The following is a 19,180-nucleotide window of genomic DNA, read 5'->3' as shown; positions in this document are numbered from 1 at the left end:
TAGAGACCACAAGAAATCCTATTATTGAAATCCACCATGTCACAACATGTGCAGAGGTGTTAATTAACAATCGTGGAAGCAATAGATCAATGTTACTGTTGTGTTCCCTGTGAGTACTTAAGTAATAGGATTCAGGCCGTTCAGTAATTGGACTGGACTCCACTGGGAACACTAAGTGTAGGAAGTTTACTGCCTGGGAAACAAATGATCTAACTAGCAAACTGAATTCATGTCCCAACAAGAAACTCAGACATGTCATTGTTTTACGGAATCTTGGTTAACCCCTTCCGTGCCGGACGCAGCGATTAGAAGTAGACGGGTTCACAATTCATCGTCAAGATAGATTGGTCGAGTCTCTCAAAAGCAAAGGTGGAGGTGTATGCCTCATGATCAACCCCTCATGGTGTATTATTGTGTCGGTGGCATCCCAATATTGCTCACCAGACCTGGAACACCTTGCAATTAGGTGCCGGCCATCTTACTTGCTGCGGGAGATTTCTGTGATTATTTTGGTAGCGATGTACAGTTCACCTCAAGTTAATGTCAAGCAGGCTCTAGACAAACTGAGCAATGTAATCAACAGGCATAAAACAACACATCCTGATGCCTTCCCCATCATTTTAGTGTATTTTAACCAGGCCAGCTTGAAAAAGTCATGAAATAATTACTATCAACAAATCACCTGTAGTACCAGGGGAAATAACACACTAGACCACCGTTACATTAAGTTCGAGAATACCTACCATGCTATCCCATGCCCACATTTTGGTAACTCTGATCACCTGGCTGAACTTCTCCCTGAGTACAAGTCAGGCCGCAAATGACCTGATTTGGTCCAACCAAGCAGAGTTCACTGCCAAGAAGGTCCACCAGCGCCTTTACTTCCTGAGAAAACTAAAGAAATTTGGCTTGTCCCCTAAAACCCTCACTAATTTTTATAGATGCACTATAGAAAGCATTCTTCTAGGGTGCATCACAACCTGGTATGGAAGTTGTCCTGTCCAAGACCGAAAGAAGCTGCAGAAGATCGTGAACACAGCACGGCACATCACACAAACCAATCTTCCGTCCTTGGACTCACTTTACACCGCACGCTGTCGGAGCAGCGCTGCCAGGACAATCAAGGACACGACCCACCCAGCCAACACACTTTTCGTCCCTCTTCCCTCCGGGAGAAGGCTCAGGAGCTTGAAGACTCGTACGGCCAGACTTGGGAACAGCTTCTTTCCAACTGTGATAAGACTACTGAACGGATCCTGACCCGGATCTGGGCCATACCCTCCAAATATCCGGACCTGCATCTTGGTTTTTTTGCACTACCTTACTTCCCATTCTTCTATTTTTCTATTTATGATTTATAATTTAAATTTTTAATATCTACTATCGATTTGTAATCCAGGGGAGCAGGAAGCGCAGAATCAAATATCGCTATGATGATTGTACGTTCTAGTATCAATTGTTTGGCAACAATAAAGTATAAAGTAAAGTATAGGCAGAGACTGAAGACTGCAGCACCAATAGTAAGGACCAAGAAAGTATGGACCAGGGAGGTTCAGGAGTACCTAGAGAGCACTTTGAATCAGTGGACTGGACTGTGTTCAGGGAGTGATCTTCAAGCCTGGATAAGTGTGCCACAGTTGTCACTGACTTTATTAGACCTTACTGTACATTCCTGAACCAAAAGCCGTGGATGAACCAAGAGGTTCATTGTCTGATGAGGATTAGACCTGTGGCATTTAAGACTGGAGATCAAGGTCTATATAGGAAAACTAGATATGACTTCCAGAGGGCTACTTCAAGAGCCAAGAAACAACTCCAGGAGAAGTTAGAGGTGACATCGGACATGTGCCTACTTTGGCAGGGTTTGCAAGCCATTACTTCCTACAAAGCAAAACCCAACATCATGACTGCCAACAATGTTTCACTACCAGAAGAGTGCGACGCCTTTTATGCTCGCTTTGAAAGGGAGGGTCCCTGCAGCATCCGATGTGATCTCTATCTTGGAGGCCGACGTCAGGCTGTCTTCCAAGAGAATGAACCCACCGCAAGGCGGCAGGTTCCAATAAGGTACCTGGAAAGGTTCAGAAAACCTGTGCTAACCAACCGGCGGGAGTATATAAAGACATTTTCAATCTCTCACTGCCACAGTCGGAAGTTCCCACCTGCTTCTAAAGGGCAACAATTATACCAGTGCCCAAGAAGAGCAGTCTGAGCTGCCTCAACACCAATCTTCCAGCAGCACTCACATCTACAGTGATGAAGTGCTTTGAGAGGTTGGTCATGATTAGGATCAACTCCCGTCTCAGGTGGGACCTGGACCCATTGCAATTTGCCTTTCGCCACAAGAGGTCGACAGCAGACTTGATCTCAATGGCTCTCCAGGCAGCCTTGGATCACCTGGGCAATGTAAATACCAATATCAAGAGACTCTTTATTGATTATATCTTAGCATTTAACACCATCATTCCTACAGTCCTGATTAAAAAGCTACTGAACCTAGTCCCCTGTACCTCTTTCTGCAACCGATACTCAACTCCCTAACTGGAAGACCACAACCTGAGCAGATTGGAAATAACATCTTCACCTCACTGACAATCAACACTGGCACACCACAGGGATGTGTGCTTAGCCCACTGCTCTACTCTCTCTACACCCATGACTGTGTGGCTAGGCATAGCTCAAATGTCACCTATAAATTTGCTGATGATACAACCATTTCAGACAGTGATGAGAGGGCGTACAGGAGTGAGATACATCAGTTAGTTTGAGTGGTGTCACAGCAACAGCCACGTACTCAATGTCAGCAAGACCAAAAAGCTGATTGTGAACTTCGGCAAAGGTAAGAGGAGGGAACACAAACCAATCTCCAGAGGGATCAGAAGTGGAGAGAGTGAGCAATTTCAAGCTCCTGGGCGTCAGTATCTCTGGGGACCTAACCTGATTACAACATATTGATGCAGCTATAAAGAAGGCAAGAGAGCAGGTATTATTTCACTAGCGGTTCGAGGAGATTTGGCTTGTCGACTAAAACACTCAAAAATTTCTACAATGGTACCATGGAGAGCATTCTGACTGGCTGCATCACCGTCTGGTATGGGGTGGGGGGGGGGTGGGTCTACTGCATAAGATTGAAATAAGCTGCAGAGAATTGTACAATTAGTCACCTCCATTATGGGTACCAGCCTCCATACTATTCAAGATATCTTCAAGGAGCGGTACCTCAGGAAGGTGGTGTCCATCACTATGGATCTCCACCACCCAGGCCATGCCCTCGTCACACAGGTACTGTCGAGAAAGAGGTAATGAAGCCTGAAGACACACACTCAGTGATTGAAGAACAGCCTCTTCCCCTCTACTGCCCAGTTCCTAAATGGACATTGGACCCACGAACACTACCTCGCTACTTTTTTATTTCTGTTTTTTTTGCGCTACTTATTTTAACTTATCTATTTAATAGACATATATATACTTAATGTAACACTTTTTTCTCTAAATTTATTTATCATGTATTCATTTTGCTGCTGCTATAAAGTTAACAAATTTCACAACAAATGCATATGATAGTAGATCTGAGTCTCACTCTGATTCTGGCCCAAAGTAAAATTATGTAAATTATGAAATAATGAATAAAATTATAAATTATGAAGTTTCTGGAAATGTTCTGTTATTTTGATTACTGATTTCTGTTTTTCTGAATTGTCCCGTGCTGCCAGTTCGAAGCATTTTGTAAACACAAGAGATTCTGCAGATGCTGGAAATCCAGAGCAACACACACTAGGTGCTGGAGGAATTCAGCAGATCAGGCAGCATCTATGGAAGGGAATAAACAGTCAAAGACCCGGCCTGAAACATCGGTTGTTTATTCCTCTCCATAGATGCTGCCTGACCTGCTGAGTTCCTCGAGCATTTTGTGTGTGAAGCATTTTATTCTTGAATGGTTCAACTTCAGGGAAAATTTCTATTGTGAGGGGATAGTACATTGTTAATACCAAGACTCTTGACAGTGTTGGTATACAGAATGATCCATAGCTCCCTAGGAGTGGCTGCACACGTTGGTAGGATGGTAAAGAAGGTATGCAGCATGCTTGTTTTTATTAGCCGATGCAATGAGTTTCAGAACCAGGAAGTTATGTTGCAGCGTCATAAAATTCTGGGGAAGCTGCTTCTGGAGTTTTGCATTTAGTTCTGGCCACCCCATTATAGGAAGGGCGTAGGAATTTTGGACAGAGAGCAACAGGGATTTACCAAAATACTACCTGGATTAAAAGGCATGTGGTATAAGGAGGGATCATATTTTCTGGAGTGGCATACATTGAAGACATGATTGAAGTTTCTAAGGTTTGAGAGGCATAGAGTAGAGTGATGATATATTTTTCCCAGAGTGGAAATGACTAATATATTTAAGGAGTAAGTTGAAAGCAGACGTGCGAGGTAAGTATTATTTTTTCACGGAGAGTGGTGGGTGCCTGAATTGCCAGGGCTGGTGCTAGAGGCTGGTAGGTCAGAGGTGTTTTAGAGGCTCTTGTATACATACCTGATTGTTCAGAGAATGAAGGTATATGGACATTCTGAAGGCAGAAGGGATTATTTTAGATTAACATTTAATTACTAGTTTAATTAGTTTAGCACATTGTGGGCTGAAGGGCCTGTTCCTGTGCTCTTCTATGTAATGTACACTTACCTCCTCTGTGATATCAATTCTTACGACCGCTGTAGTGCTGAAGGAGGGAGAGCCTCTGTCTTTAGCCTGCACAATCAAAGACCACTGGCAGTCCTTGTTTTTAGTGATGTTGTAAATGACCTCCAGAGATCTGATGTAGGACTTCAACATTATCTCTCCCGTGGCTTGATCAATGTCAAAAACATTGGCCGGATCAGCTTGCATTATCGAGTAATCTACGATATTATTTGGTTCCTCCGCATCCTCATCTTTGGCCTGCATTAAAAGTTTGGTACAGATAACACAATTATTGTCTTGATCCTTGCTGTGGTACTCAGTGACTCCAAATCTTGCACATGGATGCCAATTCTGATTCAGATACCAATTTATTTATCACATGCTCATTGAAACGTACAGTGAAATGTGTTGTTCACGTTAACAACCAACACATCCAAAGGATGTTTGGGGCGCAGCTTGCAAGTGTCACCACACATTCTGGTGCCAGCCGAGCATGCCCACAATGCTTGGCAGAACAACACAGAACACAACAAGCCCTGTCCCTCCTTCCCTCCCTCCCTCTCTCCCACTCACACAGACAGTCCTCCAACTCCAGGCCAGGCACACGGGTTAGGGGGATGTGGTCAGACCAGAAAATGGAGCAAAGAGAAACGATTGGGTAAATTGTGGTTGAGAGGTTGAGGGGAGATTTAATTGAGCTATAAGTGTTATAGACCAAGTGCAGGGTAGGGTGGCCTCAGATACAATGCCTTCCTAACATGCAATATTACAGCACAGTACAGACCCTTCAGCCCATCGTGCTGTGTTGACCTTTCAGCCTACTCTAAGATCAATCTAACCCTTCTGTCCTACAAAGCCTCCATTTTTCTATTATCCATGTGGCTATCTAAGGGTTTATTAATTGCTCCTAATATAGCTGTCTCCACTACCACCCTTGGCAGGGCGTTCCAAGCACACACCACTCTCTTTGCAAAAACACTTACCTCTGACGTCCCCTCTATACTTTCCTCCAATCACTCTAAAATTGAGCCAACTTGTGTTAGCCATTTCCGCCCTGGGAAAAAAAAGCCTCTAGCTGTGCACGTGACCTATGCCTCCTATCATCTTTGACACCTCTATCAAGTCGCCTCACACCCTCCTTCATTCCAAAGAGAGAAGTCACAGCTCACTCATCCTATCTTCATGAGACATGCCCCCTAGTCCAGGTAAAACTGTTCTGTGACATAGTTTTTCTATGACTTTACGATGCCAGTGCCACTGTTGTTTGTCACACAATAGTATAAACGTTAACTTTTCCAACTTCAGGTAATCCTCACTCCCTGTGTTCTTTCCTCTCTCCTTCTGGTTCAACCACCCCTCACATCTACCATTGCCTTCATCTGGAGCACTGTGTACGGTTTTGGTTCCCTGTTATAGGAGAGATGTCATCAAACTGGGAAGAATGCAAAGACAATTTACAAGAATGTTTCCACGACTTGAGAGAGCGAGTCATAGCTGGGCCAGGACTTCGTTTGGATGGCAGCATGGAGGCACATCTCTACCAATGGAGGTGTAAGATGCTCCTTCCCTCTGCCAGCCTGCAGGTCACCCTTGGGCAAGGAGTAGCACCTACTTAGTCTCCTCAGTCAGATCACGTGAAGCCATGGGAGCAAGTGGTGGATGGTTGTTAGAGCAGCTGGTGCAGATCATAAGTCCTGGTCATGCGACCACTGACGCCAGGCGGACAATCTCTGAAGAGTATTGATAATGGCTGGGGTCACCCATCTTGTAAAGACACTGCCCAGAAGAAGGCAATGGCAAACCATTACTGTTGAAAAATTTGCTAAGAACAATCATGGTCATGGATAGAACATGATCACCCGCGTCATGTTACACGGCACAGAACGAATGAACAAGGACCTCGTTCCCTGGAGCATGGGAGATTGAAGTTTGACATCGTAGATGTGTATAAAACATGAGGGGGGAAAAGACATGGAGAATGCACACAGTCTTCATCACAAAGAAAGGAAGTTAAAAATTAGAGGCCATAGTTTAAGGTGAAAGGGGGAAGATTTATTCAGAACTTGAGAAGCAACTCCTTCAGAGGGAGGTTTGAACAGAGGGAGCTTTCAGAGGGAGGTATGTACAGAGGGAGCTTTCAGAGGGAGGTGTGGACAGAGGGAGCTTTCAGAGGGAGGTATGTACAGAGGGAGCTTTCAGAGGGAGGTGTGGACAGAGGGAGTTGCCAGGGGAAGTGGTTGAGGCAGGTACAATATCAACACTTGAACAGGTACATGGATAGGAAAGGTTCGGGTATGGGTCAAATGTGAGCAAGTGAGACTAGCTTAGATGGGGATCTTGACTGGCATGGACCAGTTGTATCAAAGGGCCTGTTTCCACGGTGTATGGTTCTATGGCTCTGTGACTCTATCTGTAACAGGTAATACTGTTAATCATCATGCCTTAACTTTAGCAGTGATTCCTGATGCTCCATCCTCTACGGAACAGCAATCACAATATTGTCAGATTTCCACGAGGGTACAGAGGAGTCGGTATGAAAGTCTGGTGCCAACCTCTATTCAAACTTTTTCTCATTCTGCTAAAGCTCTGAGCCATAACTCATCGTGATCCCTCTGCTCAGCGACACTGCATATTGGAGCATGGCAAAGATACCTGGCCCGATATGGTATACGGGGTGCACAGTAGCACCGTAGCAAGTGTAACGTTTTACAGTGCCGCCATCTGGGTTCAATTCCCACCGCCGGTCCGTAAGGAATTTGAATGTTCTCCCAGAGACACTGTGGCTTTCCTCCAGGTGCTTCAGTTTTCTCCCACATTCCAAATGTGTACGGGTTAGTCATAGTCATAGTCATAGTCATAGTCATACTTTATTGATCCTGGGGGAAATTGGCTTTCGTTACAGTTGCACCATAAATAATTAAATAGTAATAAAACCATAAATAGTTAAATAGTAATATGTAAATTATTCCAGTAAATTATGAAATAAGTCCAGGACCAGCCTATTGGCTCAGGGTGTCTGACCCTCCAAGGGAGGAGTTGTAAAGTTTGATGGCCACAGGCAGCAATGACTTCCTATGACGCTCTGTGTTGCATCTCGGTGGAATGAGTCTCTGGCTGAATGTACTCCTGTGCCCAACCAGTACATTATGTAGTGGATGGGAGACATTGGCCAAGATGGCATGCAACTTAGACAGCATCCTCTTTTCAGACACCACTGTCAGAGAGTCCAGTTCCATCCCCACAACATCACTGGCCTTACGAATGAGTTTGTTGATTCTGTTGGTGTCTGCTACCCTCAGCCTGCTGCCCCAGCACACAACAGCAAACATGGTAGCGCTGGCCACCACAGACTCGTAGAACATCCAGCGGATGTTAAGGGACCTCAGTCTCAGGAAATAGAGTTAGTAAGTTGTGGGCATGCTCTGTTGGTGTCAAAAGTGCGGCAAAACACTGGCCCCCAGCACATCCTTGTAGTGTGTTGGTTGTTGATGCAAACACCACATTACACTGTATACTTCAACGTACATGTGACAAAATAAAGCTAATCTTCTACCCGGTCTGAAACTTTACTCTAGGAAAGTGTCGGCATTACAAGCTCTGATGCTGTTCATCATTGTGCACACTGAAGAGGACGAATAGACCAAATTATTTAGCTCCACCGGCTCACCTCAACTTTTACAGCGGATCCAATAATCATAACCTTGTCCAAAATGTTATCATTAAATTCTGGATAGTGGTCGTTTACGTCGAGAACCGTCACAAAGACCTCCGCCAAGCTGTGTTTCCCTTCCGCGTCCTCTGCTTTGATGTGAAAGTTGTACTTCGATTGTTCTTCAGCATCCAGTTCTGCCCAGGGCTGAGTGTAGATAACTCCCGTGCTTGGGTGAATCAGGAATCTGAGAAATAAATGACTCGGGAAAGTAAGGCTAAGTATTCAATCTCTTCGCCTCTGGCACACAGTGGCTGGAGTGTGTACCGTCTATAAAGGGCAGCATGACAGTGTAGCTCTTAGCATAGCAGTATTACAGCACCAATGACCAGGGTACAATTCTTGCCCCAGTCTGTAAGGAGTTTGTACAATCTCACAGTGACCACGTGGGTTTCCTCCACGTTCTCTGGTTTCCTCCCACATTATAAAGACGTACAGGTTAGTAGCCTAATCAGTCACAAGGATGTAATTGGGCGGCATGGGCTCATTGGACCAGAAGGGCCTGTTGCTGTGTGGTAACTCTAAACACATCAATACACTGCAGGATTGCTCCAACAATGCCTCCTGAATTTATGACCTCTTCCACCTTGAAGGTCAAGAGTGGAAGCTGAACAGGAACAACTTCAACTTTTTTACGGCACAAGGTAGGCACTTCAGGCCCGTCCAGCCTTGCTGCCCAGCAATCCCCTGATTTAACCCTAGCCTAATCACCAGACTATTTACAATGATGATTTAACCTACCAACCGTAATGTCTTTGGACTGTGGGAGGAAACTGGAGAACCTGGATAAAACCCATGTAGTCCCAGGGAGAATTTACAAACTCTTTAAAGACAGCAGTGGGAATTGAATCTGGGTCACTGGTACCGTAAAGAGTTGTGCTAACCACTACGCTACCGAGCCCCCAACCTGTTCCTAATCAATCAGGAAAAAGTTGAAGGTATTCCTATTCCACTTCCACTTTTGGCCTTCTAGGTGGTAGAAGTCACAGACCTCTGTGACATGCAGGTATCCCTCCAAATCAAACACTATCCTGATCATGTTGATTGAGCTTTAGTCAAAATCCTCACTCGACCTAACAGAATTGTGGGAGTACTTTAGCCAGAAGGACTGCAGTGATTCAAGAAATTAGTTCACAAGTGCTGTATCAAGAAAGTAACATCCATCATCAAACATCCCACTATCTCTCTTCTCGCAGCTACCATCAGGCAGGAAGTACAGAAGCCTGAAGTCACATTCCACCAGATGCAAGAACAGTTACTTCCCTTCAGCTGTTTAGTTCTTGAACCATATGTTTAGTAACACTATGACTACTTTGCTCACAGTAAAATGGACTTGGCATTTTTTTCTTGTAAAAACTGTGCATAATCTATGTTTAATTTATGTTTCCATTGTGAATGCCGCTTATCTGATGCTTTGGCCCTGAGATGCTGCTGTAAGTAGGTTTTTCCTTGCATCTGTGCACACAAATACTTGTGCATTTGATAATAACCTCAAGTTCGACCTTGACACTCTCAGGAATGGGCTTTGCTATTGAGTTCTACTTCCCAAAAGATGATTGACACTAGAGAGCACAGATGTGGGAACCTGGAGCAACACACAAGATACTGGGGGAACTCAGTGGGTCAGGCAGCATCTGTGGAAGGAAATAGACAGTCAACGCTTCAGGTTGAGATCCTTCATATAAATAAAAAAATAAGGTCCTTTTTGCAATTCCTGATAAGATGTACAGAGAAAGCATTTACTCTGTAGATCTGATGCAAAATTTTACACATTATAAGTAGCAATGTGTAATATTTAACAACTGAAATGTCATTTTGATTTTGCAGATTTATGATTCATCAGTTTTAAATTATCACCAGCACACCAAAGGGAGAAACTACATCACATCATGAGAGCAGGGGAAATGGAAAAAGGAGAAAATATAAAAGATTAGCTTTATTTGTCATATGGTTATCAAAACATCGAAATATACAGTGAATTGCTTTGCTTTTGCATCAATGACCAATACAGTCCGAGGATGTGATGAGGGCAGCTGGCAAGTGATGCCATGATTCCAGTGCCAGCATGGCATGCCCACAGCCTACTGACCCTCACTCATCTTTGGAATGTGGGAGGAAACCAGAGCCCAATGAGCTACACTGCCCAGAAACCCACCTACTTAACCCTTGCCTAAATACAGGACAATTTACAAAGACCAATTAACTCCTTACTGAGGGCACCAGAACTGAACGCCAAACTCCAAGCTGTATTTGCATCAATCTAATGACTACACCCTATCGTTATTGTTTGTTATTTAAGTCTGAACAGGAAAGATTGATTATGTTGCAATCCTTCGACATTTTCAGCTGTTGTCTGGTATGCAAAAAGAAGCTGCAGTATGGCAAACAGAAATTCTGCAGATGCAGTACGGCAGATTGACCACCAGGGGGAGTGCTAATACAACAGGCCCAGATTCATCCTATTTGAAAACTCAATGTTCAAAGTAAATTTATTATCAAAGTACAGAATATCACCCATATGCAACCCTGGGATTCATTTTCTTTTGTGAATACGCAATAAATCAATAATAGAATAGTAACCATATTAGAATCACACCACACTAACTTGGGCATTCAACCAAAGTGCAAGGTCAACAAACTTGTGCAAATAAAATCTGGTTTTAAAACAAATATTTATAAATGTTGTTAAAAGAAAATAATTTTTCCAGTACTGCTCTCACATTATGGCAACATAGATTGCTAATAAAGTGTGCCAATATTGCTCTATTGACTAAACTTCTTCATCAAAGTGTGGGAGATTGAGGGGAGATTTGACAGAGGTATACAAAATTATGACGGGTATAGATAGCGTAAATGGAAGCAGATTTTTCCACTGAGGTTGGGCAAGACTACAACTAGAAGCCATAGTTCAAAGGTGAAAGTTGAAATATTTTAGGAGAACCTGAGGAGGAAGTTCTTCACTCAGAGTGTGGTGAGAGTGTGGAACATGCTGCCAGCAGAGTGGTGGATGTGGGTTCAGTTTCATCACTTAAGAGAAATGTGGATAAGTATGTGGATGGAAAGGTTGTGGAGGGCTATCCTTCGGGGTAGATTGATGGGACTAGGCAGAATAACAGCTTGCCACAGACTAAATTGGCTGAAGGGCCTGTTTAGAGTTGTAGTACTCTAGGGCATTATCTTCACTCATAGGGTGGTCCGAGTATGGAGCAGGCTACCTGCAGAAGTGAAAAATGTGGGATCAATTGTAACACTTAAGAGAAGTTTGGAGAAGTACATACATGGGAGGGGTTTTGAAGGATATGCCCCAAATGTAGATTGATGGGATTAAGTAGACGATTAGGTCAGCATGTACTAAATGGGTCAAAATAGAATTTGCAGTGTTTTGTAAACCAGGTAGAATCTCAGGGGTGCGGGGGAGTTCTGGGTTCTGACCCAACTTCCTGTCCTCCTCCTCTCCTCTCACTCCAGAAGCAGGTCCACTTAACAAAGGACATTAAGGACATCCTGAACGCTAAAAAGAGGGCGTTTAGAGATGGAAATAGGGAGAAACTGAGGGCAATACAGAGAGGCCTGAAAGCCAGGATCAGGGAGGCTAAGGACAGGTACAGGAGGAAGCTTGAGTGGAAACTCCAGCAGAACAACATGAGAGAGGTCTGGAGGAGGATGAGGACCATCACTGGGTTCCGGCAAACTAGCAACAGAGGAGCTGAAGGCAGTGTAGACAGGGCCAACGAACTTAACCTGTTCTTTAACAGATTTGACATTGTGGCCCCTGCCCATCCCCCACATGAGCCATCTGTTGTCAGCCCCCACCCAACACATATTTCACTCTCCCCTCCAACCCCTCCTCACAGTCCCCCACCCTGCTCTCATGACTATACCCCTTCCCCACACAAAACCACCACGTAGGGCTTCACAGCTGAACAGGTGAGAAATCAGCTGAAACGTCTCAACCCAAGCAAGGCTGCAGGACCAGATAGTGTCAGTACCAGGGTGCTCAAAGCCTGTGCCCCTCAGCTATGTGGAGTACTTCGCCATGTATTCAACCTGAGCCTGAGGCTCCAGAGGGTTCCTGTACTGTGGAAAGAGTCCTGCTTCGTCCCTGTGCCGAAGATGCTGCGCCCCAGCGGCCTCAATGACTACAGACTGGTGGCATTGACCTCCCACATCATGAAGACCCTGGAGAGACTTGTTCTGGAGCTGTTCCAGCCTATGGTCAGGCCACACTTAGATCCCTCCAGTTCGCCTACCAGCCCTGACTAGGAGTTGAGGATGCTATCGTCTACCTGCTGAACCGTGTCTACGCCCACCTGGACAAGTCAGCGAGCACTGTGAGGGTCATGTTTTTTGACTTCTCCAGTGCGTTCAACACCATCCACCCTGCTCTGCTGGGGGAGAAGCTGACAGCGATGCAAGTGAATGCTTTCCTGGTGTCATGGATTCTTGATTACCTGACTGGCAGACCACAGTACGTGTGCTTGCAATACTGTGTGTCCGACAGAGTGTTCAGCAGCACTGGGGCTCCACGGGGAACTGTCTTGTCTCCCTTTCTCTTCACCATTTACACCTCGGACTTCAACTACTTCACAGAGTCTTGTCATCTTCAGAAGTTTTCTGATGACTCTGCCATAGTTGGATGCATCAGCAAGGGAGATGAGGCTGAGTACAGGGCTACGGTAGGAAACTTTGTCACATGGTGTGAGCAGAATTATCTGCAGCTTAATGTGAAAAAGACTAAGGAGCTGGCGGTACACCTGAGGAGAGCTAAGGTATCGGAGACCCCTGTTTCCATCCAGGGGGTCAGTGTGGACATGGTGGAGGATTACAAATACCTAGGGATAGGAGTTGACAATAAACTGGACTGGTCAAAGAACACTGAGGCTGTCTACAAGAAGGGTCAGAGCCGTCTCTATTTCCTGAGGAGACTGAGGTCCTTCAACATCTGCCGGACGATGCTGAGGATGTTCTACGAGTCTGTGGTGGCCAGTGCTATCATGTTTGCTGTTGTGTGCTGGGGCAGCAGGCTGAGGGTAGCAGACATCAACAGAATCAACAAACTCATTCGTAAGGCCAGTGATGTTGTGGGGATGGAACTGGACTCTCTGACGGTGGTGTCTGAAAAGAGGATGCTGTCTAAGTTGCATGCCATCTTGGCCAATGTCTCCCATCCACTACATAATGTACTGGGTGGGCACAGGAGTACATTCAGCCAGAGACTCATTCCACCGAGATGCAACACAGAGTGTCATAGGAGGTCATTCATGCCTGTGGCCATCAAATTTTACAACTCCTCCCTTGGAGGGTCAGACACCCTGAGCTAATAGGCTGGTCCTGGACTTATTTCATAATTTACTGGCATAATTTACATATTACTATATAACTATTTATGGTTCTATTACTATTTATTATTTATGGTGCAATTGTAATGAAAACCAATTTCCCCCGGGATCAATAAAGTATGACTATGACAAACCCAACACACAAGAAATGTGTTCTCAGGCTGTCTGACAAAGGCTGTAAATGCAGGTAAATCTGCATTGTTAATTTGCCGATGCAGATGGCTCAGGAAGCTAACAGGTTAGAAGAGGGAATGACATCAAGAAAAAGAAAGCATCTCCATGTGAGAGAAGAGGGGGGAGCCACTTGTATTTTTTATTTGGCGATACAGTCCGATATCAGGCCCATCCAGTCCAGTGTGCTTCACCACCCAATGACACCCATGTGACAAATTCATCTACATCTTTGGAATGTGAGAGGAAATCAGACCACCCGTAGAAAACCCACATGATCACAGGGAGAACACACAAAATCCTTACGGACAGCAGCATAGTTGAGCCCGTGTTGTTGGTGCTGTGGTAACGTCATTACTAACGTAGCAGGAAGAAGGTACAGGTGCCTCAGGACTCGCACCAGCAGATTCGAGAGCAGATACTACCCCTCAACCATCGGGCTCTTGAACAGGGGGGAAAGCTACACTCATTTACAGACTCTTTTATCTTGCTTTTTCCATGCTTGTTATTTATTGCTATTTATTTATATTTGTATTTGCACAGTTGGCTGTCCATTGATCCTGTTTACAGTTACTGTTCTATAGATTAGCTAAGTGTGCCTGCAGGAAAAAGACTCAGGGTTGTATGTGGTGACATGCATGTACTCTGACAATAAGTTTTACTTTGAACTTTATTATTATTATGGTACTACAGGAAAGACACTAGCATAGAAAGAAGATTGGCTGACTGGCAGGAGACAAAGAGTAGGAATAAAGGGGGCTTTTTCTGGTTGGTTGCCAGTGACTAGTGGTGTTCCACAGGTCCCATGTTGGGACCGCTTCCTTCAATGACAAAATGGAAGGCTTTGTGGCCGAGTTTATGGATGAAACGATGATGGGTGGAGTCTCCAGAAGGACTTGGACAAGTTAGAAGAATGGGCAAAGAAGAGGCAGGTGGAATACAGAGCAGGAAAGCGTACAGTCTTACATGTTGGTAGATGGAATACAGGCGTAGACTATTTTCTAAATGAGCAGAAAAGTCAGAAGTGAAAGGTGAAAAGGGCCTTGGGAGTCCTTGTGCAGGACTCCCTAAAGATTAACTTGCATGTGAGCCAATGGTAAGGAAGGAATGTTACTGTTCGTTTTGAGAGGACTGGAATATAAAAGCAAGGATGTATTGCTGAGGCTTTGTAAGTCATTGGTCAAACTGCATATGGAGTATTGTGAGCAGTTTTGGGTCCCTTATCTAAGAAAGAATGTGTTGACATTGGAGAGCGTCCAGAGGAATTTCATGAGAATGATACCAGAGTGAAAGGGTTAACATATGATGGGCGTTTGATATCTCTGAGCCTGTACTCACTGGAGTTTAAAGAATGAGGGGGAAGTGTCACTGAAACTTATGGAATATTGATAGAGTGGACGTGAAGAAGATATTTCCTATAGTGGAGAGTCTAGGCCCAGAAGGTACAGCCTCAGAATAGAAAGGCATCCCTCTAGAACAGAGACGAGGAGGAAGTTCTTTAGCCAGATGGTAGTGAATCTGCAAAATTCATTGCCATGTGGGTAACGAGAATGATGCTGTGGAACCCTCTCCATGATTCACATAGTTTGCCTTCAGGTATGAGGATTCCCTCCGTTACTCTGAGGAATAACATTACTTACAGATCTGCTCCTGCTCCGTGTATCGAGTACTTGACTTCTCCCCACATTTCTGAGTCAGGGTCATGTGCCTAAGAAGATAAACAACATTCAGAGCAATGACGACAAGCAGCTTCAAGTTTAATGGGTGTCAACATCTCTGAAGATCTACCCTGGGCACAGCATGTCGATCCAATTATGAAGAAGGCACAACACCAGCTATATTTCATTAGGCATTTGAGGAGATTTGATATGTCACCAAATTTCTACAGATGTACTGAGGAGAGCATTCTGACTGGTTGCATCACTGTCTGATATGAAGGCACTAATCTGCAGAGGGTTGTGATCTCAGCCAGCTCCATCATGGGCACCAGCCTCCCAGCATCGAGGACATCCTCAAAAGGAGATGCCTCAAGAAGGGGCATCCATCATGAAGGAGCCCCACCAATCAAGTCATGCCCCCTTCTCATTGCTACTGTCAGGGAGAAGGTAAAAGAGCCCGAAAACAACTCAAAGTTTTAGGAACACACATCAAAGTTGCTGGTGAACGCAGCAGGCCAGGCAGCATCTCTAGGAAGAGGTGCAGTTGACGTTTCAGGCCGAGACCCTTCGTCAGGACTAGTTTTAGGAATAGTTTCTTCCCCTCAGCCATCAGAATGATACATGAACCCATGAACACTATCTCACTGCTTTTTGCACGACATCCTTATTTGTTTTCCTTTATTTTTATTGTAACTTACAGTACTTTTTTAATGTATTGCAATGTACCGCTGCCACAAAACAACACATTCCATGACATACAGTATGTTAGTGACAACAAACCTGATTCTGATTGTTATAATCATCACATGTCATTGGTTAATTACAAGTCTACAGTTAAAAATGGGTAAGCAAGTCAACAACGTCATATAGCATCTGAATTGTTCACCTTTATATGTTTGCCATAAGAGCCAAAAAGTCATGTTGCAGATGTATAAAACTTTGGTTTGGCCTCAACTGGAGCACTTTGAGAGCTACCAACCAACACAAAGCATCAAAGAGAGATTTGCATTAAAATGGAACCAATTTAGATGGTCATAGTGACTTTTACATTGGATCTCTCTACCTCAAAGGACATTGGAATCAGAATTGTTGTATATATTTCTGGGTGGGATTGATAAATGCTTGATAAGAGAGGGAGTGAATGGAGAGACAAGAATGTAGAACTGAGATTACAATCATATCAAATATCAACTCTAAACTGATTCTACAAGCTACAGACTCACCTTTAAGTACCTCACAACTCATGTTCTCAGTATTATTCATTTAATTGTTCCTGTATTTGCACAATTTGTCTTCCTTTGCACAATGGTTCTTTGTCAGTTTTAGTTTGTGTGTAGTTTTTCATTGATACTATTGTATTTCTTTGTTCTGCTGTGAATGCTTGCAAGAAAATGAATCTCGAGGTAGTATATAGTGATAAATGTGTACTTTGTTAATAAATTTACTTTGTATTTTTTTTTACTTTGAGCCGTGGTCATATTAAGCAACAGAATAATATTGAGAAGTCAAGTGGCCTGTTCCTGCTCCTAAGTAGTATGTTTCTACACACAAATGATACTGCAGATACTGGAAATCTTGAGCAAATGCTTGTAGGAACTCAGCATCTATGGAGGGAAATAAACGGCCAACATTTTGGACCGGGACGTCCTGATGAAGGGACTCAGACTGAAGCGTCAACTGTTTATACCCCGTGTTATCTGGCTTGCTGAGTTCCTCCAGCATTTTAAGTGTACTGGTATGTTTTCTATGTTACTGGATTAAGAACACAGAGGTCATGGGTTTAAATTTCACCAAAAAGTAATCTGGTAATTTGCAAACTATTCCCAGGCAATGAGCAAAATTGCTTACCTGACATGTTGTTGGGTGTGACATCATCAGGGATGGGAACCTGCCACATCTACCTACTGTTAGACCACATAGTTGTCTTAGAATACCTTAGCACAATGAGGGATTGGCAATAATTTCTGTTATGCCAGTAACATCAACAAAGAACAAGTGGCTGACAGGCAGGAGGCAGCGGGTGAGAATAAAAGGAGTCTTTTCTTGTTGGCCGCTAGTGATTAGTGGTATTCCTCAGGGGTCAGTATTGGGTCGGCTGCTTTTCACAGTGCTTGTCAGTGATTTAGATAATGGAATTGATGGCCTTGTGGCAAAATTTGCAGATGATACAAAGATAGGTGGAGGGGTGGGTAGTGCTGAGGAAGCAATGTGATTGCAGCAGGACTTAAACAAATTAGAAGAATGGGTAAAAAAAGTGGCAGATGGAATATAGTGTTGAGAAATGGATGATAATGCATTTTGGTAAAGGGAACAATACTATTATCTAAAAGGGGAGAAGGTTCAAACATCAGAGGTGCAGAGGAACTTAGGAGTCCTCGTGCAAGACTCCCAGAGAGTTAATTTATAGGCTGAGTCTGTGGTGAAGAAGGCAAATGCAATGTTAGCATTTATTTCAAGGGGAATAGAATATAAAAGCAAGGAGATTTTGCTGAGCCTTTATAAGGGAACACTAGTCAGGCTATACAGAGAATTGTCAACAGTTTTGGGCCTCATATCTCGGAAAGGATGTGTTGTCATTGGAGAGAGTCCAGAGGAGGTTCACGAGGATGATTCTGGGAATGAAGGGTTTAACATATGCGGAGCGTTTGGCAGCTTTGGGCCTGTACTCACTGGAATTTAGAATTCTCATTGAAACCTACTGAATTTTGAAAGGACTAAATAGGGTGGATGCAGAGAGGAAGTTTCCTATGGTGAGGGTATCCAGAACTAGAAGGCACAGCCTCAAAATTAAGGGACAACCCTTTAGAACAGAGGTAAAGAGGAATTTTCTTAGACAGAGAGTAGTAAATCTGTGGACTACTCTGCTGCAGACTGTGGTGGAGGCCAAGTCCATGGGTATATTTAAGGTGGAAGTTGATCGTTTCATGATTGGTCGGGGCATCAAAGGATATGGTGAGAAGGCAGGTGTATGGTGTTGGGTGGGATTCAGAACCAGCCATGATGGAATGGCGGAACAGGCTCAATGGGCTGAATGGCCTAATTCTGCTCCTATGTCTTATGATCTTAACAACATAAAAAATACCCGGTATCGAGTGGAATTGCTTTCTTAGAATTGGGCTTTTCTGCTGTCCAGTGATTTAGGGATGTCTGTAACTCTTATTGCATTCAGGGACTGAGGATACTCAGAGCCAATAACAATCTACTTTGGAGAGCAAGCTCCCAACATAATGGAATGCTCTAAGGCAATTAACCATGTAGATTGACTCAGCAAGCATGGGCAGGACTGATGAGTGGAATTCAGAGGAAGTTAAGTCACTCACAATAGGGACGTTTAGAGTGACAGTCACAGAGTAACCCAGCAGGGACATTTAGAGTCATAGAGTCACAGAGTAACTCTGCAGGGACATTTAGAGTTACAGAGTCACAGAGTAACTCTGCAGGGACATTTAGAGTCACAGAGTCACAGAGTAACACAGCATGGGCATTTAGAGTCACAGAGTAACTCAGCAGGGACATTTAGAGTCACAGAGTAACTCAGCAGGGACATTTAGAGTTACAGAGTCACAGAGTAACACAGCAGGAACATTTAGAGTCACAGAGTAATTCAGCAGGGGCATTTAGAGTC

At 44.1% G+C, this 19,180-nt stretch overlaps 1 protein-coding gene across 1 annotated transcript in view; it reads right to left on the bottom strand.

Annotated features, from left to right (window-relative positions):
* Window positions 1-19,180, bottom strand: part of cdhr1a (cadherin-related family member 1a) — a 64,762-nt gene that overhangs the window by 7,288 nt on the left and 38,294 nt on the right. The window contains exons 14-16 of the mRNA XM_072282817.1: window positions 15,538-15,605; window positions 8,346-8,574; window positions 4,682-4,936 (exon numbers count right to left, since the gene is read on the bottom strand). Of these exons, the coding sequence (XP_072138918.1) occupies window positions 4,682-4,936; window positions 8,346-8,574; window positions 15,538-15,605 (552 nt within the window). The remainder of the gene's footprint in view (window positions 1-4,681; window positions 4,937-8,345; window positions 8,575-15,537; window positions 15,606-19,180) is intronic.

The sequence above is a fragment of the Mobula birostris genome, chromosome 18 (assembly GCF_030028105.1).
Source record: "Mobula birostris isolate sMobBir1 chromosome 18, sMobBir1.hap1, whole genome shotgun sequence".
Lineage (NCBI taxonomy): Eukaryota > Metazoa > Chordata > Chondrichthyes > Myliobatiformes > Myliobatidae > Mobula > Mobula birostris.
This window is presented reverse-complemented; position numbering and strand designations above follow the sequence as displayed.